Raw genomic sequence first — 26654 nt, 5'->3', positions numbered from 1 at the left:
TCAAAGCAGCTTCTTCTTTCGGTAGCGTCGACCTCAACACCGGTAAGAGCCTGCAAGTTCTGTCTCATAACCTTGAAATCCTCGAACTGGAACCATTTTCTTCTTACCCACTTACACTTACCCTTCTGCTAATTTCCGCTTTCTGCGTAGCGAAGAACACACTGACGACGAACGCCTTTTCGCGACGCAACAAAATTGGTTGATTTTCCGCGAACCCGAAGCAATATTCACCCTTGCAATTTGGCGTCTTGTTTATTTCACGGCCAACATTATTCACCAGATGGAAGTACACGACGCGAGCACACACAAACACACGCCTGTTGCAGCAAACACAGAAGCTAACACAGCAGATCAAGCCCACTTGAGGTGTCGTCTAGTCGACATGTACGCGCGCGGGCAAAACAACAGCAAAAATCCCCCAAACCAACACCAACAGCAATAGCACAAACGGTACCACGACGATATCCAAACAGAGGACGCAAACTTTTGGCCAGGGGTGCAGTATGTTGTAAACGGGGTTTAGGGAAATTCTCGGAACACTCACTTCCCCGCAGCACAGTACAAAAATGGCCGCTACACAACAGAGAAGACAACAATCACGAACAGCACACACAACAAAAAAACACACACACACTGTTCTTTTTTTTTCGCGCTTCGTTCGCGCCAGTCACTTTTGCTCTCTTTCACACGTTTTCTTTCGCGTTTCCACGTGCACGTTCGCAAACCGCCCAAAATTCCGCGACCCCACACTAGGGGCCCTAGGCCTTTTTGGATAGGCGTTTGGATGTGAGTGGTTTTGTTGTTGTTGTTGTTGTTGTTGTTGCTAATCACTTGCTCGCACTCTCGCTTCCGACGGTAGGCACATCAATTATACCATTCCACGGGGCGCGCAAGAAAAAAAACCACTTCGCCCTAATATTCGTTTTGCGATTTTACCACACAACTCACATGGGGTGGGTTGGGTTTTGAAGACATGAAAAGGCTATGCTACTACTGCCGTAGCACACAAACACACACACACAAAGGCTTCCCTGCTGCACTCTCCCAAATTATTCACCAAAACCACACACGAATAACAAAGCAAGCGACGGAAAACTTCAAATGCACCGCGACAGCGTCGTCGCTACCCGCACTTCTCCGTACAAGTTCTCTTCTCCTGTACGTGGATTGTTATTCGCCGCCTTAGTGTCCAACGCCTGCTTGATGGTCGAAAAGCGTGAAAGAACCCGTTCGATTCGGTGTGCTGTTACGCAGCTGCCCGGTCAGTGAACGTGCTAATTACTGGCTCCAAAATTCATCACCCAAGCACGCCAGACACCAGAAACTACACCCCGAAACTCACAACTACCGGGCGAACGCGCAGCCAATATCCTAAGTGCGTTTTTTTCCTTCTGCTTCTCCGGAATAGCGTCGATGCTGATTTCGTTCCACACTTGTCTGAAATGAATGGAAATGTTTTTTTAACTGGAAACTCACTGGACCAACAGTGCCACGGAAAACCGATGTGAAAATGTACTTTCGGACGACTGTGCACCGCACACACGTCAGACGCGTAGCGTTTCTCTTGCTTTTCTGAACACAAAAGCAACATTCCACGCATCTAATGCTCCCAAGGAACAATTTTTACCCCGCCACTCACAGTTCCACTGCGCCTCACACCGGCTGACTCGACACACTGAGCAGCTCTTGGTAACCCAGTCGTGCAAAGCAGCCACATTTCTTTTGCCTCTGAGTTCGTACCGGGTCTATTGGACCTATGAATAAAGCACCGGTAGTCAGATGTGTTCGACCTTCACGCATACACTCTCACCAGGGTGGTATATGAAGCCCCGCGGTGTCACGCCCGCTTCAGTCGCCTTACGCCGGGTTGTAGCAAGTATATGATCTAATGCCAAAAAAGGGGGTGAGGGTTATCAAGTGTCACTCTCTGGCTGTTTCGTGAGAGCCGTTATCAGAGAGTGATACTCTTTTTCTCCATACTATTTGCGTGGCGAACATTGGACCATTAGATTAAATCAGTCGAGTAGCAACAATAGAAACATCCTTCAGAGTCGCGCGTATAGCTTGATTGACGTGCGTTGCTTTGTTTATATACAAAGCGTATCGGGATTTTTGTTAATGGAAGGATTGAAAAACATCCAAATGGCTTAGCGGTTAGTTATTTTTCAACAAAAATAAAACTTTTAGGCATTATCAAATATGGTTTCTACTCGAAATGCATAAAAAAAATGGTTTATGGCTCAATCACTCGCTCGGGAAGGTATTATACCTACTCGCACTACAGAGACTTTGCTCTTTTCCGCTCGCTTCCGCTGCTTCCAATCGCAGTATTTAAAGGCGGCGTCACAGAGAAGTGCGCGTGTGGATTTTTCTAACTTTGCTGTATGTAAAAGTGCTTAAAATAGGAAAGTGGTGCTACATTAAGTCGTCCTGGTAGTAGCACCATTTAGCAGCAACGCAATTGCCATTCACGTATGGTAAAGCGGCCGCTTAGAAGAGTAGAAAGTTCTTATAACAAATGAAATAAAACATCAATTGATGCACTAGAAAATGTACATCAAATAACATAAAAAAATGTTGCATAGCATGTTTCTATTCCAATCCGAAAACAGCTGTGGCGCAAGTGCAGTCGATGTGCGAGACCCACCTCAGCTGTCGCGAGACAATGCGAGCCAGGCACACCCCCTCGATGGGCCGGAAAATTCTGCTGTCCGGCCAATTATCCGGCCCATAATCGGACAATCTTTCGCTTCGTGCCAGCTTCGGAACTGCTTCGTGGGACGGTCGGGGTTTTTTCTCCCAGCAAGGCAAAGGTGTCGAACGCGTTTCTGTTGATATACAGTTTAACAGTAAATTATGTATTAGCGTTGAGTTTATTTAATAAAAGTGGTTTATTATTGTATTGTAAATTTTTATTTCCTAAAAGCCTCAAAACCTTAAGATTACACCACACATCACTTGGACGCCTTGATAGCACGAAATGAAAAACAGAGCAAATTCCACTCTTTTGCTCTTTTCCGCACGGCATGTACATGCTTGCCTTGTCTTTCCCAAACCCATTTTGCACCCCATGTTGCACACAACCACTTCCGGCCGTAATTGTAAAGCGTTCTCAGCACGCCTGGAACTCGGATACGAGACACCAATGCTCTCATCGGTGTGGTTACACACGCATGCACTGGCCGGTATCACATTTTCCATCCTTCCCACCGTTTGCGAAATCCCACCGTGAGTCACGGGGAAGGCTGCCAGAACACGTGCTCACCGGACGGCTTTACTAATCGGCCACCTTTCATCGGCCCATCACCACGCACCAGGGACACTCTGGGTTCCATCCGCGTTAACCCCTTTGCCACCGTAGCATCCTAAGCACAGCGTGGTTTGCCGTGTGCATGGTGAATTATGTAGCATGTTTTTCTATCACCAGCGCCGGCCCGCGGTATTGGAGCTGTCCGAACGGCATAATAATACATACGTTGCGTACCGTAGCCGGGCAAGATGTGCATGTGCAAATGTTGTGTGCTTCTCAAGTGTAATGTATTTTTAGTTGGTTGAATTTACAATTCAGCATTTGGTCTCGGTTTCGATCACTGTTAAGTGTACACCGCGCCAACTGTCGGTTGGCCCACGTGGTGTGTAGTTTTGGAAAACTATTACGTCGCCATTGTGCGCTCAAAACTGTTGAATATTCTTCGCTTAGACTAGACGAAGGTACGATTCTTTTTTGACACGAAAAAGGTAGCTGGAAGATTATCAAACCGGCAAAAATGTGGAAATGTCTTGTTACAACTGATGTACATCGTTCGGTCATATACAAGAGAGCGTACGTTGGATTAGTTCCCCTGGTTCCTCAGTTGCCCATTTTTCTCAGAACACATTACCGTGGCACAATGTGGCACTACACCGTACTTGGCCGCTTTCCAGAACTGAGTTCAATCACATTTTCCTGGGAAATACATGTTTTTTTTTCTCAATGTTTGCTATTACCTTTTGGTTGGGATAGCGGGTTGCCGTTTTTTGCGTATGACCATCAAATCAAGCGTCACCTTTACGTTCTTATTCTGCCTTGTCACGTTTTCTCGACCCTCTATCAGATCAGGGGACAGCTGGAAACAAAACAAATCATTCATAAATCATGAGCCGCCCTACCGGGTCCTGTACGATATCACGTTGAGCCGAGGATGAAGGCCCGTCCGCAAAAACGTGAAAATGCTAGTGAGTTTTGCGTTGCGTTTCAGTTGCCCCAAACGGCTTTGGTGCTGCTATTTTACATTTCATAAATGTTGCATGTTTTTGTTGCGATAAGCAAATCCTCACCTAACGGTGATCACGGGAAGAAATAGAAATGATGATCGTGATCATCCTCTCTCTGGCTCGTACCACTAGTAGATTTAAGAACTTAAAAACCGTAACTACCGTTGCTCAATTATGTTTTTTTTTTCATTCGGCAACAACAGAAAAAATTTAGCTTTGTCGGTCTTTTTTGAGCACCTCACTTGCGTAACTCATTAAACGCTCGTACCGACAATACGCTATTGCCGATACGATGCCGGAATTATTCGGTTCCATACAGTACACCTACTTGTAACATGAGATTTGCTAGTCTTTTGTAGGGTTCCTTAGTATAATCGCGAAAAAGAAAACAACAACTCAGAAGCAGTACAGCAGCACCGTGCAGAAAAGCACGTGTAACGGCAGGCTTTTGTCGGGAACTTGCTCACATTTCGACACATTGCCGGTGGCCAGTATCAGGTACGCTGGTACGTTCGTTCCTCGAGCGACCCCTTTTTTGCACCGTTAATGCCACGCGACTGCCTGGAGGGATCCAATGGCACGCCGGTTACTAAACTGTCCTGGACGAAGACATCCGACACTAATGATCCCGGCAACCGACCCAACCCTACGAAAGCCATCCATAATGCGTCGGGCACATGGGCTGCGGGGATGAGTTTTACGTTAGGAAAGGCGGAATAGGTGTAATGTTACAGGTTGCTACCGATGTGCCGATGTGCACTGACAGTCTTTCAGTACTTTCTGCTGCTAACCACGTGATCATGCCTTAATAAACTCGTGACAAGTCGTTTTAATACTCGAAAAAACCCGATCAAAGCAGCGCACTGCCGGCCTATAATATTGCAATGTGTGTAATACTTCCATACCGTTTGATTTATCACGTTATTTTCATTTAAGTGTCCCATAAGTATGAACCGAACTATAGTTGGTAAATGTTTTGTTTCATCAAACACTAACATCTTCAAGCATAATCCATATTTCCCTCAAAGGATAAATCTACCCAGTGTGACGTTCTTTGCGCCGTGCGTGTTTGTTGGTATTGCTCCATCCAACCCCAAACCATGTCCAACCACCAAACTGCCAGACGCGCACTAAAGGAACGAACCCCAAACGAGCGCGTGGGCGCCGGAAGAAAAACAAACAACAAAACGAACGGAAATCAACAGCTCTCTCAGAGGGAGAGAAGAAAAAGTGGGTCAACGCGGGTGCGCCAGCGGTACGACGGCAAACGGTACGCCACACGTGTCTAACCTGACATGCAGACATTATGTAAGGTGGCAGCATTTCCACCATTTTCACCATTCCAGCATTCGTTTCGTTTAGTGGTGCGTCTAAGGGAATTTGATGAGTAGCAGGTGGCATTGTGCGTACGTCGGTCGACGGTGCGATGGCCTACATTAATAGACAGTTGTACCGGTTGAGCACGTGCGACGTTTTTTTGTTGTTGTTAAAGCTATGTTTGATTTAATCGATCCACTGGTAAACATGCTTTGAGCCCACAAATCTGATGATGATAAAGTATTTTGATAACAAATATTAACGGCTTTTCTCAAGTGAATATTTCACGTAATGCAGTTTATTAAATTTTCAGCATTAAACGCGGGAGAGAGAGAGAGAGAGAAAACTTAAAAAACTGAAACATTTATCTCCATAATACAAGCTAAATAAAGCGGACGCTTATTTTGTAACGAGTGAAGATAGTTACATTCATAGAGTATGTCCGAAGCTTTTTTGTTTTGCTAATCAACGTAACACTAGCGCCTAACAGCCCTAATCCATCACCAGCCAGCAATCTCTCCGTAGGTGATAGGACTTCTTACGATTACCTTACGACACTTTTCTATAACTCATTAACAAAATTATCGATAAAATAGAAAAAAAACAAACGCCATTTTTTCAGCCACCGGTTTCATGCTATGTATTAGTCGAAACACTTGTTTTAATCATAAACATGAGCGTCGTTTCTGGTCCATTAACAATGCGGTAAGATGTATCTGCGGCATAGAGAAAAAGTAATTAATAACAAAAAAACAATATTAATACATTTTTATATGCTTGTCAATATGGGACGATTGGTACTTACTGGTTGGTATCATCAAAAAGTCACCCCCCACAGCATTTACCACAATGTCGTTGATGATGAATTTTAACGACCCACTAAGAATGAGAAATTTCTACAAAACAAAAAAAAAAATTCAAATAAAACATCATTTTCCGTTCGGTCGTTCGTTTTGAGCTATTTTCGATCCGATCCGTGGCTTACCAGTGAACAACGCTTTGTACGTGTGGATTTCTTTTCCGCTGCGGGCGGAAATCGTAAAAAGCCGAAATTGTCACCATTTGAATAGACGTAGAACGAATACTCGATGCCGTCCCGTTCTTCGAATGTCAGGTGCTCCAGCGACAGATGGGTAAAGCCTTGGATTTGAACAACCGGTAAAACCGACACCGGTGAATTCTCCCGTTTTTCCATCAGCATCATCATCCAATCGAGGGTTTTGCGCTTTTCCGCCATTATTTCAGTGGGCGATGGTGAAGCAGACGAACACGGCGGCGCTTCGGGGGGATGTGGAACCGGTTTTTTAATCGGTTTAGAAGTCATCTTCGAAGATGAAGGTTGCACTAGCTGTGGTGTTTCTGTTACATCGTCGCTCTGGATGGTTTGGAGCAGAAGAAAACAGTGTAAACATAACTTTTACATCTATACCAAGCTGTACGATCGGTGCAGCAGCATACATACCAACATTGCCGCAGATGAGAGCCCCGAATCGATAGATACACCCTGCTGATGCCCCGAATTGGACGAACAATTCGTTTCCGTCGGATGATCTGTCGCTTTGAAGCTCGATGTTCCGGGTTGCCCATTGGATGGAACGGGCGGTATGCGAAATCCATCACTATCAAACGTATCCTTCTGAAGTTGGTTTTTTTTTGAGGGTCTGCCCCTACCCCGTTTAGTACCGTTCCCTAATTCTTTTCTTTCCTCGCTGGATGTCGTTGGAGGGACGTCTTTCTGGCTTTTCATGTCTATTTTCGCCTTAGCCGCTTTGGAAGTTTTGCTCTTTTTCTTAGTGTTGGCCACTGTGATGTTTGATAATTGACAATACTTTAGTACATCTCGTATCGTGGGCATCACGTACCGTGGTTCAGTATGACAAGAAATGTCCGGATTGTTACGCAGCACTTCTGCAGCCAGCCGTCTGTTACGGTGGCTTCTGCGGGGAGCATCACTGTCTATTTGGTGCCGAATTTCGTTCGACAAATTCTTCCAATATTTATCCATCAATAAACTTGACTCATCGAGGCCCTTCTTCCGATATGTACGTTTCGTTTTGGTCTTTCCTTCTTGGTGTTTCGAATTTTGTTTTGCAGTCTTTTCAACTTCCGCACTTCGGCGATCTTCCCAACTAGGCGAACCGCCAACTGGTGGCGTTTTCCTATTGGCGAACTTCGAGCGATCTTCAATTTCGTTCTGCTCTTGATTTTGTTTTTCTTTAATGTAAGGTTCGACCGGAATTTCGAATTGTACGTTTTGTTGTTCTGCGATAGGAGATTGGACGTCCTTATTGCTTTGTTCATCGTGATCCTTTTCTGCATTTCCTAGTTCTGCATTCCGTTGTGTTCGGGTTGATTTTGTAGCCTTGCTTAAGGTGGTAGCCGATAAGCGCTGCACAACAACCGACAACGGTTTTATCACATAATCATCTTGTGTTTCAGCTACATCTTGCGTTGATGGCAACGGTTGCGGCTCATCACAATTACTATCCTGTCCATCGGACACTTCCTGCGCGAACAGCTTACGTCGATTTCTACGGGATTTGTTGTTTACCTTGTCTTGCGAATAAACCGCTTCGATAGTTTTGATGTACTCTTCTGTGTCGGTGTCCAACTTCAATTTGGTGGTGCGACGCTTCGTTGGTATGTTAAGAGTGATCCGCCGATCATTTTCCGGCTCGCTTGCAATTATGTCGGAATTCACACGACTGTGGATCATATCGACTGCCTCTATCATATTCAACGGGATATGATCGTGCGGTGAGTTTAAACTCACTATACGCTCTGCCCGTGCCATACTTCTTTGTGATACACATGTAGGCACCATCGAACCCTCAGGATTCGGTGCAACGCCGGGTTCCTTTATATCAATCGAGCCTTGCCGGGCGATGCTGTTTTGTTTCGACTTGCGCGATGGATCCGACCGATCTAATCCCGGTGCGTCCGAATTCAATTCCGCGATAAGGTCGTTTCTCGAGCAGTCCATGTCATCACCTTGCTGGCTTTCATCGCAAAATGCTGAAGGTGGGTCGAAAATATCCATCATAACCGTGCGCGGAGTATCGATGTTAGTGATCGCAAGCGATTTATTGATTGTTCGATTCGCTACCAGTGGACTACGGTTCCCATTCTGATTATGCACGGTTTTTGAGACTGTTTCTTCCCAATCTTCCATAATCATATTAATTGCGTTACTATTAGTACGATCACGATTATTGCTTCTTTTGATTGCACCCGACGACTCTGGTGAAGGTTCTTCCATGCATTCAATTGCGTCTGATCGACTGTTTCCAAACATCCTTCGAGAATGTTGAACGTTTCGTTTATCATTCCGAACACTTGTCTCGGCTTCGCAGTGTGGCGAAGGTTCTCTCGAAGAATTGCCTTTGTTTGATTGATTGTCCTTGCTATTTTTGACCGGCTTAATAGCCTTATCAGGCGATCTAGAAGCTTTTGACGGTATCTGTTCCTTCGCCATATTCATCATAAACCGAGACTTTTGCAGCATCAGAATATCATTCGATCGTTGCGATCTACTCATAGATAACTTTTTCCTTCTCGGTTCGCCCTGTTCCCTATCCTGCTCTTCGCTTTCGTCCGACGTAACCTGTGAATCATCCGACGAGGGAGCTGGTGTCATCGAACGAACTGCAACCAATTTCTCCGAAAAACTCACACGATTTCTTGAAGAAAAGCTTTTATCCGAATTCTTTAGGATGCTCCTGCAAGGGGTTCGTACATCTCTCTCGATCGGCCTACCTTGGCCGGCGACTGCAGCGTGTGGACGATTTTGTAACGATAAACCACTCAATGGTGTGCTCGTGACTCGAGGGGAACGGCGAACAGGGCTTGGCGTTTCCGGTATAACAACTGCGGGATTATCATCCTGCGGAGGAGTGTTTTCACGATAGTCTTGGTCCATTCCATCGGGCACATCCTGAGTAGCTGGAACCGGAGTATTTATGGAACGAGCATTCGTATTGGACGTTCCTGAATCCACACCGTCCCGTTCCACATTTGGCGACCGCAGTGCCCGTTGTGGTGTACCATATCCTTGGTCTTCGTGGATAGGAGAGATAGTTTCTCTGATGTCCAGCAAGTTATTGCCCCTTTGCTCCGAGGATTTACCTGCAATCGGTGTGCTCGATGCCAGTTGAGAGGCATTTCGAATAGCTTCGCATTTCATTTGATTTTTTCGTTTATATTGCTGCAATAGGAGTTGTTTTTGAAGGTTTGTCCTAGCGCTGTGTGCATTGGGAATTGATACTATCGGGCTTACATGAACCGTGCTTCTACCGGTAGGACTAGTTATGATGTTTGTTGGTGGCTTTCGAGGAATGTGTGCTGCCGAAGTGGCCGCCACACCACCGGGACTCATAAACGATGGCACTCTGTTCACAGACACAGACAGTTCAGAAAGCGGTTTGACCAGTACAATGCTGGCCGCTTCTGTAACATTCGAACTGGGCACCGGTGAGGATTCTCTCGGAAGGTTGCTGTTTGTCTGTGGTAATTGAACCGGTTGCAAGTTTTCCAATCTAAAGTTGATGGAATTGTCCGAACCGTCATAGAGGCGAGCTCTACTTTGTAATGCTGCTCGTTTGTTCTTAAAATAATCCACTATTTTCTCTGCAGTATCCGAACTATCCATCCCAGTTTGGCGTATCAGTTCCTCCACATCGGATATCCTAAACATAGGACGACTAGTTGTGAAATGATGCCAATTAACAAAGCAATCTAGAAAATAATGATATACGTTAAATGTACTTACTCGTTAACATCAGTAGCCATGGTGTCTGTTGGTTTTTATGAACTCGTAGCAGAAGTTGTCCCAAACAAACGCTACCTCTCGCAAGGCAGCTCTTCCGGTTTCGGTATCGTTTGCTGAAATAATGCACTATTATTTCGTCCGTATTTGGCTTTGTGCACGTTTTCCCGCAGTTACGAACGCTAGGCGCTTGTTTTTAAGCCATTAAAAAAGGATCTCTTCAAATCGCGCCCGTTCTTTTCTCACTTCACTGGAATAAACACAAGCGAACCAAACGTTTGGCGTTGCTTTGCTTTCTGTGTTCATTGTCGATACGAAATTGTCGTTACGAAAATGCAAACTGACATGAGTGGGGTAGCAAATGTCAAACGCGGCTAGTACGGTTGATCGAAAACGAAAAGCAGTTTTCTAATTTTTTAAAAACGAGCAATGAATGCAATATTTGTGGGATTGACATTTACCTTCAATGTTGGGTAAATTTTTACAGCTATTTATTTTAAATTAACCCTCGAGAGTCCCTAATCATGCTAATCATTTAAGCCTATCGCAATGACAACATTCGGTTCAACTAGGGGGTATACACGCGGCCGTGAAATATTTCAAACGCCATCATGGCCGATTTTTGCAATGCATTTCGAGTTGAATTTTTATTTCATCATTAGGAATTAATTAAATAACTTGTTTAACTCTGCCACGCTATACAATCACAATGGAAATTCTCATGAGATTGCATTTGGAGAACATGTATCGACAAAACAAATTCCATGTTTGCATTAAAATATCCTTAGATTACAGTCCAAACGCACAGAATATTGGCAATTAGATGGATTTATTTTCATTGCTCGGTTTTCGCATTTTTGTGTGGGTTCTAAGCTAATCCTCGGTACAAAGAGATGAGCTTAGTTCGAACGAAACACGCAACGGGACAGACAGAAAAATGCAAACTTATCCACAAAACAGATTTTGATGTACTCAACGTTCTACCGACTAGCGTAGTACTGGGTAACAAACCGTGCAATGATTACATATGCAGTCAGCGCCAAACGAAATGATGAATGACATTGCACTGAATGGGAAGAGTGTTGGGTGAAACAAATAAAATGATACTTTCACTCTCCTAAATGAACGGTTCGATACGAAATGCTGATGCAATTGAGTTTCAACAGGAGTGAAAACGGAAATAAAACAATGTAGTCTACATGCTACACGCTTTTCACTAATGCTAACGGCGCCCATTAATCATCGTCCTCGCTTTTAGTTTACTTTGGTTTTAGCTACCGTCATGCGGCACACCGCACCGTACAGTCTCGGGAAGTGGAAGATGGCAAAGTAGACCGCCGTTAGGTAGGCAGCAATCATGAAGGTAAGGAACAGATCGAATACGGCCGGCTTTACGTTGTAAATGTTTAGCAGGGCATCGCGATCGTCGTACAGCATAAAATCGGGTTCGCGAGCATCCGGCTTCTCGTACGTTACCTTTACATTGCGTAGGTACTTTTCGAACGCGTACTTCAGATCGTTGTTCTGTTGCGTCGAGCGAATGTGCAGAAAGGGCTTAATTTGTTCCCGACTGATTGCCATGGAGCCGGTGAATATTTCTCCAGCCGCACCGTCTTCGGCGGGTACGTTGTAGATGTGACTTGCAAGTGCTTCGGCAATAATTTTTACATTCCGTTCCAGTGCATCCAACTGCTCCTCCACTGTGTCATCGTCGAAGATGGTGTTTCGCATTGGGTCTTTATGGCTCTGAAAGAAACCGAAGGGAAGCTTGTCAACACAACTGCACAGATATTCGAAGAAATTCACTACTAACCTTCACATTCGACAGGGTAAATGCTGGCATACGCTTCATACTAAATCGTTCGTGTTCCCAAGCCAGCAGCGTGTCTGCCAGATTGATCTTTTTGTGCACTCCCTCAACGCTTACATTTCCATACCGCTGGGCCACGGTCCGAAGCGTCTTGTAGAAGCCGTTCATCGAGGTACCCTCCTTCGGTGGTTTGGATACATGCATGTAGATGTTTTCGTTCGCCAACAGTTTGCCGATCGTGTCGAGACAGACGACGAATTCCGCATGTTGTATCTGCACATTTTCGTCTAAGTTGGAATCGAGCCACTTCTTCATGCCCTGGAAGTTGAGCAACAGGCCCGATTCTGACACCAGAAATATGAGCCGATATTTTGGGATGCTCGCATGTAGCTTACTAAAAAGTTCAACTAGCGTCAACAGCACGGCCACATCTACATTGCTTTGCCGGGAGTTTGTCAGCCCGAACGTGTCGAGATGCGCCGTTACAATGATTAGCGGTAGCTTGTTATCGCCATCCAGCGTTTTGCTAGGCTTCATCGGCGCCAGCTCACCCTGAATGATCGGTATCTTCGACTGTTTGTTGGCAGTATGAGAAGCACCGGATACCACGATCTGGTACCCGTTGGCGGATATTGAACCGAATATTTCGCTGAAAGCGGATTCACGGTTCTGAGTGCTCTGCTTTGGATTGCGCACGGTAGTACGCGTTACTTCGTCAATGATATTGTTTAGTTTGGCATCGTGCTTGGAAAAGTACACCGGAATGGGGACATCTTGCACCATCATCGCTTGCTCCAGCAGGTGAATGTGCTGTGAATGGAAAATCGTATCGGTAAATCAGTATGTAAGCTACTAAATATAAGCGTTAGTTATACGGCCTGGCCGTTCTCTAGGAAAAAAAAAATACATATAAGCGTTCTGTAATTGAATTAGTGCACAAAGTGAAAGTGCTTCCAGTACACTGCTAATTGGTTTATTTTCTGGTGGATTTTCTTAAAGAACGATAATAAAGTTCAGTGTAGTACGATATTTACCTGCTTGTCCTCCAAGCTCAGTGCGGCGATATCTTCCGGTAGCAGAACCACAAGACCACCAGCCTTGGCGCGGATTTCTCGAAAATGGTCGATAGTCATATCCTGCAACCGGGTCAATACACAATGCCGGGAAGTCTGCCAGGTGTACAGGGATTTGGCTTCCAGATTCAACGCCGACGCGCGACAACCTGGAACAAAAAAAGCACACATGCACATGATTAACAGCTAAACCTTTAATCAAATATTTATCCACTATTTCCCTTACTCCCTTAACCTCAACCGGGAAATATCACCGAAATAGGGAGAATGCCCACATACCGTAAGCGGCACCGTGAACATCGTACTGTGACATCCGCTGGACACCAAACTCGCTCGCAGCCAGCACCGGATTAGACGAGCAAATTATCAGAATTGGAAGCGTGATCAGCAGATAGTACGGCAGTCCACCGCGGAACAGATCCGCAAAGTTATCCGCTTCTTCGAACATCTTTCCTCAGTGTCGTAACTCTTGCGCGGTCACCTCCGGGAAAGAAAACTATATTCGGCACTAATTAGAATCGGGTGGCAAACGAAACAGAACGGCACAGCAGAAACCTGCGCTCGCAGAAAACGTTGGAAGTCAAATGCGGCCGGTTGTTTTGCGTTTTCAGTGAAGAAAGTTCGAAAGAAACCCCGTGCCAAGAGGAGAACTGAAGTATAAATTGGCCATACAAATGAAAACCGATTGGAATGGGGAAAAAATGAAACGGGGAACCAAAACGTCAACAGGATGACAGCCGTGCTATGACAGCCGTGATCATCGACTTCATTTCAAATTGGCCGTTCCAAAAAGCAAAACATCGTCCCGTGCAGAAAAAAACGTTTAATGATAATGATTAAATTTATATTAGCAAACTTCACAACAAAATCGAGCCCTGAGATTTGAAAACTAATGTAAGGCACTTGGCAACTGTGATATAATTAATATTTTTGGGAACGAAGAATTCACAAGAGCATCGATGAGGTTTTTTTTCCTGTGTTTCATATTCCAATAAAATGTAAAATTATTCTTAAGGAAAAACCGAATCAAACCACGTGTAATACCATAGCTTCATCTGGTGCAGCCGTGCGTTTGCTTGTGGTTGTGCCCGTAATTGTGTATGTACACCACGTCCGTTACCTAGGTGATGCCTACTAAACAAATGTTTCCATGTTTACATTTACACCTGGAAAGTCCTTCCAGTTGCCTGGTACGATGCAGTCTAGCACTAAGTTTCTGCGGGTCAATACGCTCCGCTGTTCCGCTCTCGAACTGTTTGGACCAACCTTAGCGATACTGGTAAAAGTGAAAGTGTTCGTGAAGTGTAGGGGTCGGACAATGCAAAATAGAAGAACGCCCCGAACGCCTTTGCAAGATGGATTTGTCTATTTGTAGATGCTCAATGATCGGAAATGTGCTTCTGTTGCTAACACTCACGGCTAGTGATATTGTCGTCCTGGCTAATGCCGACTTTTACAACTCGAATGATGTGCAATTGTACGCCACGCCCGACGACTGTCGGTCGAACGAGTACTACGACCTATTTGCCTTCAAGTGTAGTCTGTGTGATGATGGATTGCACCTGATCCCCGCTAAAGACAGTAAGTATGCTCGGGAACTTTCAGCAAGCGGTTTAAAATTTTGAACTAAGCGACCTAGTATCGATTAAACAAATATCGTAAAAATCCTCCCGAGCACTGCACCATTCCAAAGTTCATTCTACAAAAGGAAGCATTTATATGCATGCAGAAAGAGAATAGAAATTCAACCTCCTTTTCCGCCCATCTTCCAGAACTATCCTGCACGTGCAACGAACAAGCGGTGGCAATTCGTGACCATGACAGTGTCCTTCAGCGGCCAGTTTGCCAAAACGTGAGTGACTTCTTTGCCCAGTTTCCTACCGGCGAACGGTTCGATACGGTCAACTACTGCAAGACGATCCAAGTAGGCATCGTCAATACGACGAAATCCACCAGAAGCGTATACCAACGGCGCCGTACCTTTCCGCCCGGCAGTGAACGTTCGGTTTGTGAGTGTGACCTAAAGGCCAACGTGCTGTACATCGAGCACGACGGATGGCCCGGTGATCCGCGCGGTGCTCATAATTTTTGCATACCGCTGTCACTGCTACGCGACGTACAGCACTTTCCAGCCTTTAGCTTGAATCGGTTCCTGCACCAGAACCGGCAGAATGTGAACGTGTACAAAAATGTGAAGTACTTAATAGTGTTCTGTCATGTGATGCGAAGCGTGCAACATTGTCAGCAGTTGGCGAATCTGTGCGTCCTTAGCTTGTACAACCTGGAGCGGCACTCACCGTGTGCCATTTTCTACACTTATCAAACGTATGACCTGGCCGCACTGGGTGCTAACGGGGCAGGGAGTGCTGGTAGTGTGCCCAGCGTCATTAGTGCCAGCCAGAGCTATCTGACCGGTGATGGAGCAGGTGGTGTTGGAGGATCCTTGCCCAAGCTGGGACCTGATGTCGTCCGACCGGGATTGTTTTACCGGCGTGGAAAGTACGTCAGCGAGTTACTGGAGAAATATCTGGACTACAGCTACGATAGCGATGCTACAAACCAGGTAAATTGCTGTACCTATTTTTACGGTTGGCCATTACTTTTCCGGCACAAACACTCTTTTGCAAAATGGGGGAAAGTAGAAAAAAACAGCTCCACCATTTCCGGTTCGGAAGAACTAAAAACAAGCACGATCAATAGTGCTTTTAATAATCTTTTCCTGAGCATGTTATGTGACTCGCGTCGGTTGCGTGACCTTTCGCGTGGACCTAAACATAAAGCGGACATCGGACAACACTGCCACCGACATAAGTTTTGGGGACGAACTCATGCTACTCATTAGCGAAAGAAAAAGTGTTGCGGGCGATAATGTATGCGCTACGATTAATTTTAACGCTAGCACCCTCTCTCAACTCCTGTTTCAAGCCGATTGGCGTTTGAAGTGGGTCAAAACAAGACCCAGCCCAGAAAAGGGTGGAAAACGAGACTTCTTTTGTGGAACCGGGTCGTGAAGAAAATTTATAGAGTGGAGCATGTCCTGAAAAACAGGATTAACACAATTTTTGCGCCGGGGGTTAAGAAACTTTAGGCCCGTACTGACCCACTTGTTGGGATTATTGTTTAGAAGCACAGCTCTACTTCACTCGTATTAACATGCAGATGATAGGAAGTGAATCATTTAATGTTACCTCAGTAATTTTCAACCATTTTCATGCGATCATTTTAATGGATTATCGGTCAAGTGCAACCTAATAGCAGTGCGTGATTCCGTGTGGCCAGACAATGTTGTTTCAATGGTGGGTAAATGTTTTTACCACCAACGAAGGTCACCATGAACTGATCCACTTCAATATTTAATCGAATCACATGTGTCCCATACATAAGGTATGACAATGTGGATACTTCAATCACCCAAGAAAAAAGACAGCCGAGCGTTACAGTAATCGGAGCCCATCGCGCTGTTGTACGGCAAAATGGCCCGTGTAGTAAAACTGTTGATGGGTTATGGCGGTTACTAGGAGCAAATATTTGACATTGGTTGCTTAGATTTGTTTGCTGGGGTGGTGGGTGTTGCATTTGCCTATAAACTCGCCGTTGTAGCAGGCGTACTTGATTGCTTGTACCGGATGTGTCAATCAATGTTTGACGTTCGGCGCAAAGGACGTCCTAAATTTTTAAAATGCAAGAGAAATTATATTTAAACTTTCCTTATGCCTCCCAAAACGGTTGCTACTTACGGTTGCTTCCGATCAATAATGGAAAGAAAGGAAAGCAAGAACACCACGCAAGTCGTGTGAGTCTGTCGTTTCTGAGCTTATCTGCATCGTTCAATCTCGGCTGTAATCTTGTATGCCTTTAAGTGCACTCAGTACCTTACGTGTCGTAGCTCATTTTTTGCCTGCACCCTAATATCCCTAAACACGAACATGCAAATGTCGCCTCACCGGAACCGTCACGAACTATTTGCACATACCTACTGGCCGAGACATCGGGCTGAGGCTGGTGCAATAACGCGATAGGGCGCGCACTAAAGCTTCCTGATTGATTACCATCGTTTCAGCCTAACAACACCCTTAATTTCACCTTGGTGAGCTACGATTTGCAGGGCCATTTGCGACAGTTTCGCGAAATGCGCTTTGCCGATCTGAATCTTTGCGAACGGTACGACGTGAGCCAGGAACAACGGATACGGTTTGGACAAAATTATCACCGCAGGTGTGTACTGAACGTGCATCGACTCGTAGAGGACTTCGGTGAGGTAGAGTTTCTGTCGCTGTATGTGAACTACTACGAGCAGAGAGTTCGACTAATGCGTTCGGTTCCGATACTGATCGGGAACGCCTTCAGCCAGAACAGTGACTCAGAACCGGACCGATGGCAACTGGTGAAACGATTTCTGCTCGTAGACACTGTATCGGGACTAAATGAGCTACACAAGCCGAAACTATACGGCGAGATGGATATGAGGAATCAATTTTTCTTCGTGCGATACGTAAGGAAGATAGAGCTAGAGTTTAAGCTTCATCCAGATCATGGCAAACATCCGAATCGGATCTCGATACCGCTAGTGCGCATGGAGTACGCACTGCTCAATATGTCATCCTCTGCACAATCGACAAACACAATTGACTTTGAGTTTACTGTTTCTTTTACGAAGTCGTACAGCTATGCTTCGCTATTGGAGGTAAGGACTTGGCCTACTTAGCCTGTAAGTCGCATGCATAGTCAATCATGCCTTTCCTGTATGATGTGATCTTTATTTACAGATTCTTCTACCAATATTCGTACTGTTGGCGTTCTCGATGAGCGTATTTCAATCTTACTGCTACAAACTGCGCCAGAACAAGGTGTACTACGATATGGAGGTATTTTGGAACTTTGTCATCTATCTTGGATCGTATCTCGGTACGGCGTTCTTGATTGTGTTGGCGATTATTGTGCTGCATGCCTTTTTCACCTATAAAACACAAAGCACGGTACATCTGCTACTGCCGCTGGAGGTTCAGAACGTGGTGGAGGTGTTCATATACGTGGGATTCGCTTTGAAGGTGAGAGATGACATCATGTGAGGGAGATACATACTGATCCTGATACTCTTGCTTTACTCTGCAGCTCTTAAAGTTGATGCGCGTCTTTTTCTACATGGCTAACGTGGACATCTTCTTCATCGACTGGGAACGTCCAAAGATATTTGACATCGGCACCATGGGACAGCGATTGCACCAGCTGGACACTCCTTCCATTGCGTCCAGCACGAATGTGAGTGGTGAGGGGAATGTTTCTGAAAAGGCTTTAGTACATTTTCCAAACCTCATTTTAGACCAAACCCACCAACTCGCACGATAGCGTATCTGCATGGCGGAACTATTTCATCGCGAATGAATGGCAGGAATTGGCGACTAAGCGCAAAATTTCTATGTTTGCGCACATCATTTCGCTGGCCTTTGCATTTGTGATATTGGGATTCGAAAACTGGGCTTCCAACGCGTTCCATCTGCATCTGCATCGGAACGATCAGCTGCTCGGCAAGGCAGACAAGATGCTCCTGATTGCGGTTGGAATATTGATCTACACGACCGTGTATGTCGCCCAACGGTTGTACAATTTCTTAATACACGATCGCTTTATAGAAAATGCCATCCAACAGTTCATCGATGTCGCATCGATAGCGAACATATCCGTGTTCATACTGAGCATGGAATCGTACGGCTATTACATCCACGGTCGGTCACCGCACGGTTTCTCCGATACGGACATGTGCTCTATGATAATGCAGTTTAAGCGCGAGGAGGATAATCTCTGCGGTAATCGGGGCCTGCTGCCGGGATCCGAACAACAAACGTACTCCATTCTGGTGCCAAAAAATCTTCGTCTGTTTTATGACAAACTTATTACACCGCTCCGAAATTCGTCCTCGTTGGGACCGCACCAACATCTCAACCAGCCGCAACTGATAGGAAGTGCCAAGATGAGCACTAGCGAGGTATTTACCAGCCCTGGCGGAGGTCGACTGGAGTACAATTTCGAACGGACGATTCTGACGTACTACAACGTGAATCGCTTTTTTGCCGCGTTTGTTGATCACGTAAGGCTTGGCTAAAGCATTGGATGCCCATGAAAACCTTTTTAAGCTTTTTTTGCATTCCTCTTTGCAACAGGCACTGAAAGATCTTGATTACATCATTCAAGAGCGCAGCATTCTGGAGAACATTTTAAACTGCGAATTCCAGAGCTACATTACGGAAAGTAAGCTAAACAGTCTGCTTATGTATATGTTGTGAAGCGTTGCACATCTTTTTACCATTTCTTCCATCAACAGACAAAGGAGTCTTCTACATCGACAACGGCCATTCGTTCGACCAAATTCTCTTTAACGGCAATGAGGGCATTTTCTTCCAGGTTGAGTTGTTGCTGTTCTGTTGCGTTGTGCTGCTGACCGGAAATTATCTGCTGGCCATCGTCGTCATCGGCATCGTTTACAAGTGTTTCGAGATGATCATGAATTATGTGCTGAAGAATAATCTCGCCAAGAAAACGTTGATCGATAAACGCTTTTTAATATAATGGAGTGTTGATGGAGTAGGTTTCATGATAGATTCATGACTTTTCAATAAAGTATCGATTTTAATATGCACATGCATTTCTTCCTATTTTGAGTACTCCGGATTGTTGAATAAGTGTGGATAGTAATAGAACTCAACGTTTTTGATGATTTCCATCATTTCATGATTCGATGTTTTCTTCACACTCTGCAGGCAATTTTATGAACAGTTAGTTTCCACTTTGAGATGTAGAGTGCGTTGCTTCTACAAATGACATTTCACGATGTGTCATCCACCGCTGTGGAAAGCTGTCAAGAGGAGTTTGTTTTGTTTCGCTCGCGGCGTTGTTTGGTGCGTTGTGAATTTTACCCAAAAAGTTAAAAGCATTCAACAATGTCTTCTCAAATCCAGTCCGTTCATACACCATCGGTATCGTTGAGTAAATATCGCGACCAACATTTCAAGGTAAGTTCCATTCCCATTCGGCAGATAATTGCAGAACGAGAGCAATTGGTTGAGATAAGGGTAAATGTTTGCTATTGTATTCTGCACTTGTAGGGCTCGCGCCACGAACAGGAAAAACTTCTGCGACTTTCCTGCACACTGTACGTGGGTAACCTATCGTTCTACACCACCGAAGAACAGATACATGAGCTCTTTTCTCGGTGTGGAGACGTGCGGCGTATCATTATGGGGCTGGATAAATTCAAGAAAACACCTTGTGGATTTTGCTTTGTGGAGTATTACTCACGGTTAGATGCGGAGAGTGCGATGCGATACATCAACGGTACACGGTTGGACGATCGAATCGTGCGAGTCGATTGGGATGCTGGATTCATCGAGGGCCGTCAGTATGGGCGGGGTAAAACGGGGGGACAGGTGCGCGACGAATACCGGCAGGATCACGACTTGGGCCGGGGTGGTTACGGCAAGATGGTACAGATGGGCCAACTGGGCGCTCCGTCAATGCGCGAATAGAGATCGTGTCCATCGCCATCGAAACACGACTGGTGTTAGAATAACTAATCTATAAATGTAAATTTCTCATAAGCGTATATTTAAGCGAATGAAATCTTTTTCAACAACCGGAAATGTTGTGCGTTATAATTCTGTCTTCGCTGGTGACAGTGCGGGTCCTTTTTTTGGTTTGGATTTTTTCTTTTGCTTGTCCTTCGACGATTCGGTCGATGGAGCAGTTTCCCGGTATGGATTGATGTAATCTGGTGTTCGCTGGTCTTCATTGATCTCTTGATTGAGCAAGCTGAGCAATTCGATGGATTTGTCGTCCAGAATCTGTACGAACGCTTTGCTGTAGTTCAACGCGTCTGTCATTAGAGTGCGCCAATCGGAAACACTCTTTAGTATACGATAGGACATATCGGGAAAGTGTAACACAATTTCACCGAACAGACATGTGTTCTCGAGGAACAGAGCGAGCGCATTGATCAGTTCCTGAAGTTTGGGAAACTCCGACTCCGATGTGATTTGGTTCCCACGCAGTTTACCTCCCTCTTCACGGATTATCTACAAGCAGTATTCATGATGTATCAGTCCCTTATTTAGAGATAAATTAATTCAATCAACTACACAACTTACTCGAATGATTTCATCAACTCCTACTTTCATCAGCTTGTAGCGTTTCCCATAATCGTCGATGGATTGAAGGTGATTTACCAGCAGTTTGTGTTCTTCACGTTTTCGGACAAATATTTTCGAATCTTTGATTGAGCTCATTAAGGACAAACCAATCGTTGCTATACGATAAGCTGAATTGGGTAGATAACGCATGGTCGAAAAGCACTGACGTGTCGCTTTGGCTGTAAAAGAACTTACGTTCATCGTAGATCAAAGGGTTATGTTTTGAAAAGGATACACACATTCTCGTTGATCATTTTGGAGAGATCAAGTTCTGGGACTTTCTCTACATCTTTAGCGTCGACGAGAATTGGAAACGTATTTGTACGCAAATCTGATAACCCGGCGAAGGTTGAGGTTAACAAGAGAATAAACAAACTCTCCATCGATGAACGTGTTTTGGAAGACATTGTTACTATGAAGGAATAATATTGATTACTGTTTAATCCGTTGTGTTGCCAAAATTAATAATTTTTCGCTTGATAAAGCTGTTTCACGGATTTATTATCACTTGCAAGTTCAAAATGCGTTCAAATCACCAGAAGGTAAACAAAGAACCAAGGGTATCCCCCTACGACCCTGCAACGTGACAGCGGATTTTTTTTTTTTGAAAATCACATGCGAAGCGCCATCTGTCGTAAAAGAAACCAACTTCAATTCATTCAAAGTGAACGTTATAATTAGCAGTTTTATTTTTTTAGTATTCCTAGACCAACTTGTAGTAAATCCATATCCTTAGCGAAAATTCATAACCTTCAGTATTTATAATTTATAAACCTGACTAGGAAAAGTTAACTGCATAAAAGAGAGGGATAGAATGCAGTACAATGTATGGATAATAATCATATTTTTTTTATAATTTCAATTTAATAAATCAACAGAATTTTAGCCAAAGATAAAGTTCTCTGCAAATAATACTGTAACACCATTTCGGATCAATCAGTCATTAATTATTGTTCACAAAAATAGTTGCAATTCTCAGACGAAGCAGAACGGACGGTGTCATATGTTGTTTGATTAGCACCCATCAGCGATAACTATCAATGCTCGAAAACGGTCCAGCCCTCTTCCGGTTGCTGGACATTGCGTGAAGAAAGCGCCGCACATCCGATCGACCAAATATTTTACATTTTCAACCTGGCTGGATCGAGGATCGATGTCTTGAAAGACGTCCACAAAATGATTAATGATATCGAATGATAATTAATGATATTTTATTGGAAAATCGTTCCAACAGCAAAAGCGTCTCTCCGATGGGTGGGTGGCATTTTCTTGAAGAAACCATCCGAAAGAGAAGCATAAGGATGGAGAGGGTGTGTACAGGGAAGTTTGTTGGGCGCAAACGATGTGATCCAACGATAACGATCGAAACCAAAGAAAGGTGTTGCTATTGTATGGAAGGAGTTGGACTGTCTGTGCTGTGATATTGAACATGCAGTAAAAGTCGGTTCCGTTTTCCGGTATTGTTTCATGTTTACATATTGTTTTGTTTATTTCTTGTTCTAGCATACCACGTTCACATTCCCACGTTCCTCAATCAATCAAGGGTTGTATATAAATATTACATATGCGCGTGTTGTGTGTTTGTGGGTTTTATTCATTTTAAAAGTATGCTGCACTTTCCTTCCCCGTGCCTGCAGTATGATACTGCTTTCCTGCCCAGACCTTCACATACAATACGCTTAACTTTCGTCACTTTCGTTTAACTAGTTTGTTCATCCAGTTCCGCGAGCGATCATGCGTTCAATGCTTCTCGGTTTGATTTCCATTTTTCCCTTTATGTTATTTGTTTCTTATGCAACATATAATTTAAACACAAACGATAACATCATATCGGCTTTGCTTTACGCTCCGAAACGGAGTGGAACTATGTTTCTCGTAGGACGTGGCATCGTTACAGCCACATCCCGACAAGGAGAGCAATAAGGTTACTAATAACAAAAAACTCGGGGCAAGACAGAAAGAAATCCTGGTCCGATCGCACAAAACCAATGCACAAGTTAAATTAACTAAACTATTTTGATTCTGCTACCGACACTAGCCGCCGCGTAACACAGCGTAGCGTAAGTGTTTTCCCTTTGCTTAACACATATCCTCATATATAATACTCCACATATATAATATGTTGAACGAAGCTCTAACACGAAAGGTTACTAAAACGGGAAGCCAACTGCCAGACAGCGCCACTAAACCTATGTACATGTGGGAACGAAGCTAAAACAAATTGGACGCATAGACATAGCAGGACAGCAAGGAACGAGGGAAAACATCGATTGGAACTACTGAAGAGAACCATAATGGACGGCCAACAGTTTTTGATTACATTTCTGCAGTGTGTAAGATTGCCTCCTCCTCTTCCCGGGGGGAGGTGGGTATTGTAATGGTTGACTCCCGGCTACCCGGTACCGTGACCACAGCGCGCCTTCGACGCGGAATTGCATATTCACAAAATAGCTATTTTGGACAAGTTTGAAATCCTACCACCTAATTCCGGGTGATTCTCTGCCGGGATAAGAATGCGACGGGAGTCCTGCTTAAAATGGAAATCTTTTGCATTCAGATGTACCTTTCGCTCGCATGAGAAATGCCACTGTTTATTGTGTTACATTCTTTGTTACGTTAAATCTATTTCTATATTGCAAATATCAGTGTTGCTCGCGCATTTTTTGCTTCTCTCTTCGGGCAAGAAGAAATTTGTTACACACACTCACACACATAATTACATACACATTTAATTCGATTAGTAGCTGTTTTTCCAAAACATTTGACAGACAAATCAAAGAAAACCCGCACCGGGATCGCGTGTGACCCGATCGTGACAGTTCCTCACCGTATCGATTGCACTGGGTGGTTTTTAGAGTATACGAAACATAATTTAACGTACCACGAGCTTCGAGTAAACGTAGAACTAGATCGAAATGGAGACTGCTCGCAGATAAATAACTAATTAGCATCGCACACTGGGCTAACATTCTCTTGGAGAATACCGTTGTACAGTAGCACCGCGAGGGTGTCTGAACGTTCAATGTAGACGAGTGACGATCACTGAAGAAAACTCGACGAAAGTAATCAGAGTAGAGTCAGCTGCCGGTGCAAACGGAAACGTCCACCGAAGGTTGTGATCGTTTTATGCCGCTTCATCGTCCACGACGGATACGTTCGTGTCGTCATGGTGACGGAGCTGCTTTCCATTGCTACTGTCCGAGTCGGCGCCCCTCCGGTCGATGTCGTCGATGAGATGCAGGCTAGCGACGTGGCCGGTCCCCATCAGGATGGTCGGCAGACCCGTTGGGTGGGAAGATCGTATCTTGCGCCCCGTCGTTTCGTCCACGACCACGTGCTCAGCCGTCTGTGCCGTAGATGCCAGTGCTGCCAGCGTACTGTCGAAGCTATTTACATGACCGGCGGCACCACTGCCCTCATTGCCCTCATTGCCATCCATCGTGGTAGTACAGCTAGCCGTACTATCACTACCACTTCCGGCCGCTCCACCACCGTGACCCGTGCTGGACGTGTGCGTATCCACACCACCGGTACTGGCTCCACTGCGGGAGCTACTTACGCTGGCAGCACTGCCCGTACTAAGGTGGCTACTGCTGCTGCTGGCCGCATTTCCCGCCACGATCGCACCACCGCTGACGAAGTTGAGCGTGTTCTGGAACTGCGTGAACTGGCTGGTACTGGCCATCAGGGAGGACAGGGCGGCCGCCGCCATATCCGAACAGCAGCTGCTGTAGTACGAGCTGGATGATGGGGATAGGGCCAGAGCCTGGGTGCTAGTTTGACCGAGCGCCATGCCGAGTGTTTGCTGATGGGTTTGCTGCTGTTGCTGTTGTAGCTGCTGTTGCTGGTGATCGTGCTGTTCGTGCAGCTGTTGCTGCGCCTGCAGATGGTGTACAAGTTGCTGCTGATGGTGTTGTTGCTGCTGCTGCTGCTGCTGCAGTTGCTGATTCGAATGGGCTTGTTGCTGTTGCAACTCTTCCAGATGTTGCTGTTGTTGCTGCTGTTGCTGTTGCTGTTGTTGCTGTTGTTGTTGCTGATGTTGAAGGGTGGCCGCCGCTACCGCGGTAGTAGACGCACCTCCCATCATCAGTGAAGATCATGTCGTTGTCAGTTGGCGCCACACGGCCGTGTGTCACATCGAAGGAAGGTAGGGCCAGGAGAAACTACTGCCCGATAACAGCATGTCACGGATGAGGGTTTCTATAGGCGTTTTGCCTACCAGCCGGACGAAGAACAGTTGCTCTATAACCTGCAGGTAGAGTGGTAGGAATTAACATAGAGCGGATCACTCACGATGATGCACATAGGATCAAGTTGTGCTAGCTTACATACCTGTGAAGACACAGTTCTTAGGGAGGGAAGACGTAACAGTAGCTTGCCGAAACGGGTCGGTTGGTTGGGATACTGTGACCGGCAATACTCCTCCAACGCGCACTGGGACTTTTCCTGCAGCGACTCGATGTGTGCCACGTCCGAAAGCCCACAGGCATCTGCAAGAAAACGGACAGACCATGACCATTTTAATGACAACTTCACCAAACTCCACACTATCCGTGTAGCAGGGGCAAAGGGGAAAGCTAGGGATTTGAGTTTTGGGTGTGCGATAAGGATTTGGGAGTAAATAATAAGAAGAAAATCATATCCACCTTTTACCCTGTGCGTGGTTTGTGCTAACTGATTGTTAGAAGAGAACAAATCAATTCAATTAATGGTGCAAAAGGTGCAACGCGGTGTGCAAGTGTTATTTTTGCTTGTGCGGGCTGGACGTTTGGAGTTGGAGTTAAAGCTTGGGTTATTTCGAGCAGAAGAACTAATACATAATGGAAAGAAACTTAAGATAGAGATTAGTAAACACAAAGCATAAGTAAAAGGAAGGAGTAGAACAGGTGAGTGAATGGAGCTGGCTGGAAGAAAGAAAAATGAAACGATTAATGTGTGAAACTGAATGAACTAAAGGAAAAGAGAATGAAATGAAAATTTCCCCACATCAAGTGTGGGAAAGTGGGCCCCCTACTACCCTGAAGATACCGAGTGCCATTAGCAGAGGCATAAATTACTTTACTACCACTACCGACTACTGGAGTAACGCAACGAAATGCTAACGTACTACCACGAGAACGAGAATGACACACCACCACCGCACGAATGCCGTCTCGAGAACTCGGCGGAAAAAATCCACTCGAGACAACGTCATGGCTGTCTTAATTCCTTGCCTTAATCTTGCACAAACCGCAAGAACAAGGAACCCATAAATC

At 45.1% G+C, this 26654-nt stretch overlaps 7 protein-coding genes across 7 annotated transcripts in view; 2 read left to right on the top strand and 5 right to left on the bottom strand.

Annotated features, from left to right (window-relative positions):
• Positions 1 to 6207: 6207 nt before the first annotated feature.
• LOC128709539 (uncharacterized) lies at positions 6208 to 10359 on the bottom strand. The gene is made up of 6 exons (XM_053804545.1): positions 10340 to 10359; positions 7841 to 10271; positions 7034 to 7792; positions 6557 to 6946; positions 6377 to 6467; positions 6208 to 6287 (listed from the first exon to the last, which is right to left on the bottom strand). The coding sequence occupies exons 1-6, from the start codon at positions 10357 to 10359 to the stop codon at positions 6208 to 6210; spliced, it is 3771 nt and encodes a 1256-aa protein (XP_053660520.1).
• Positions 10360 to 11590: 1231 nt separating this feature from the next.
• LOC128707081 (nicalin-1) lies at positions 11591 to 13667 on the bottom strand. The gene is made up of 4 exons (XM_053802028.1): positions 13499 to 13667; positions 13181 to 13368; positions 12150 to 12956; positions 11591 to 12082 (listed from the first exon to the last, which is right to left on the bottom strand). Exons 1-4 carry the CDS (start codon positions 13665 to 13667, stop codon positions 11591 to 11593), a joined length of 1656 nt encoding a protein of 551 aa, XP_053658003.1.
• Positions 13668 to 14574: 907 nt separating this feature from the next.
• Positions 14575 to 19783, top strand: LOC128709538 (meckelin). Its single transcript, XM_053804544.1, has 8 exons — positions 14575 to 14800; positions 14992 to 15782; positions 17280 to 17903; positions 17986 to 18267; positions 18332 to 18478; positions 18540 to 19304; positions 19378 to 19465; positions 19539 to 19783. Exons 1-8 carry the CDS (start codon positions 14575 to 14577, stop codon positions 19781 to 19783), a joined length of 3168 nt encoding a protein of 1055 aa, XP_053660519.1.
• A 371-nt stretch (positions 19784 to 20154) lies between these two features.
• On the top strand, positions 20155 to 20739 carry LOC128706930 (nuclear cap-binding protein subunit 2). Its single transcript, XM_053801874.1, has 2 exons — positions 20155 to 20226; positions 20320 to 20739. The coding sequence occupies exons 1-2, from the start codon at positions 20155 to 20157 to the stop codon at positions 20737 to 20739; spliced, it is 492 nt and encodes a 163-aa protein (XP_053657849.1).
• A 123-nt stretch (positions 20740 to 20862) lies between these two features.
• LOC128709006 (coiled-coil domain-containing protein 134-like) lies at positions 20863 to 21806 on the bottom strand. The gene is made up of 3 exons (XM_053803989.1): positions 21635 to 21806; positions 21358 to 21479; positions 20863 to 21285 (listed from the first exon to the last, which is right to left on the bottom strand). The coding sequence occupies exons 1-3, from the start codon at positions 21804 to 21806 to the stop codon at positions 20863 to 20865; spliced, it is 717 nt and encodes a 238-aa protein (XP_053659964.1).
• A 2717-nt stretch (positions 21807 to 24523) lies between these two features.
• On the bottom strand, positions 24524 to 25192 carry LOC128709534 (putative lysozyme-like protein). The gene has a single exon (XM_053804539.1). It carries the CDS (start codon positions 25190 to 25192, stop codon positions 24524 to 24526), a length of 669 nt encoding a protein of 222 aa, XP_053660514.1.
• A 339-nt stretch (positions 25193 to 25531) lies between these two features.
• Positions 25532 to 26654, bottom strand: part of LOC128709893 (nuclear receptor subfamily 2 group F member 1-B) — a 70903-nt gene continuing 69780 nt past the window's right edge. Inside the window, exons 4-5 of the mRNA XM_053804930.1 lie at positions 25732 to 25889; positions 25532 to 25648 (exon numbers count right to left, since the gene is read on the bottom strand). Of these exons, the coding sequence (XP_053660905.1) occupies positions 25532 to 25648; positions 25732 to 25889 (275 nt within the window). The remainder of the gene's footprint in view (positions 25649 to 25731; positions 25890 to 26654) is intronic.

This window comes from Anopheles marshallii, chromosome 2 (genome assembly GCF_943734725.1).
Source record: "Anopheles marshallii chromosome 2, idAnoMarsDA_429_01, whole genome shotgun sequence".
Classification (NCBI taxonomy): Eukaryota; Metazoa; Arthropoda; class Insecta; order Diptera; family Culicidae; genus Anopheles; species Anopheles marshallii.
Note: the sequence above shows the minus strand (reverse complement) of the source record. Positions and strands in the feature narration are given on the sequence as shown.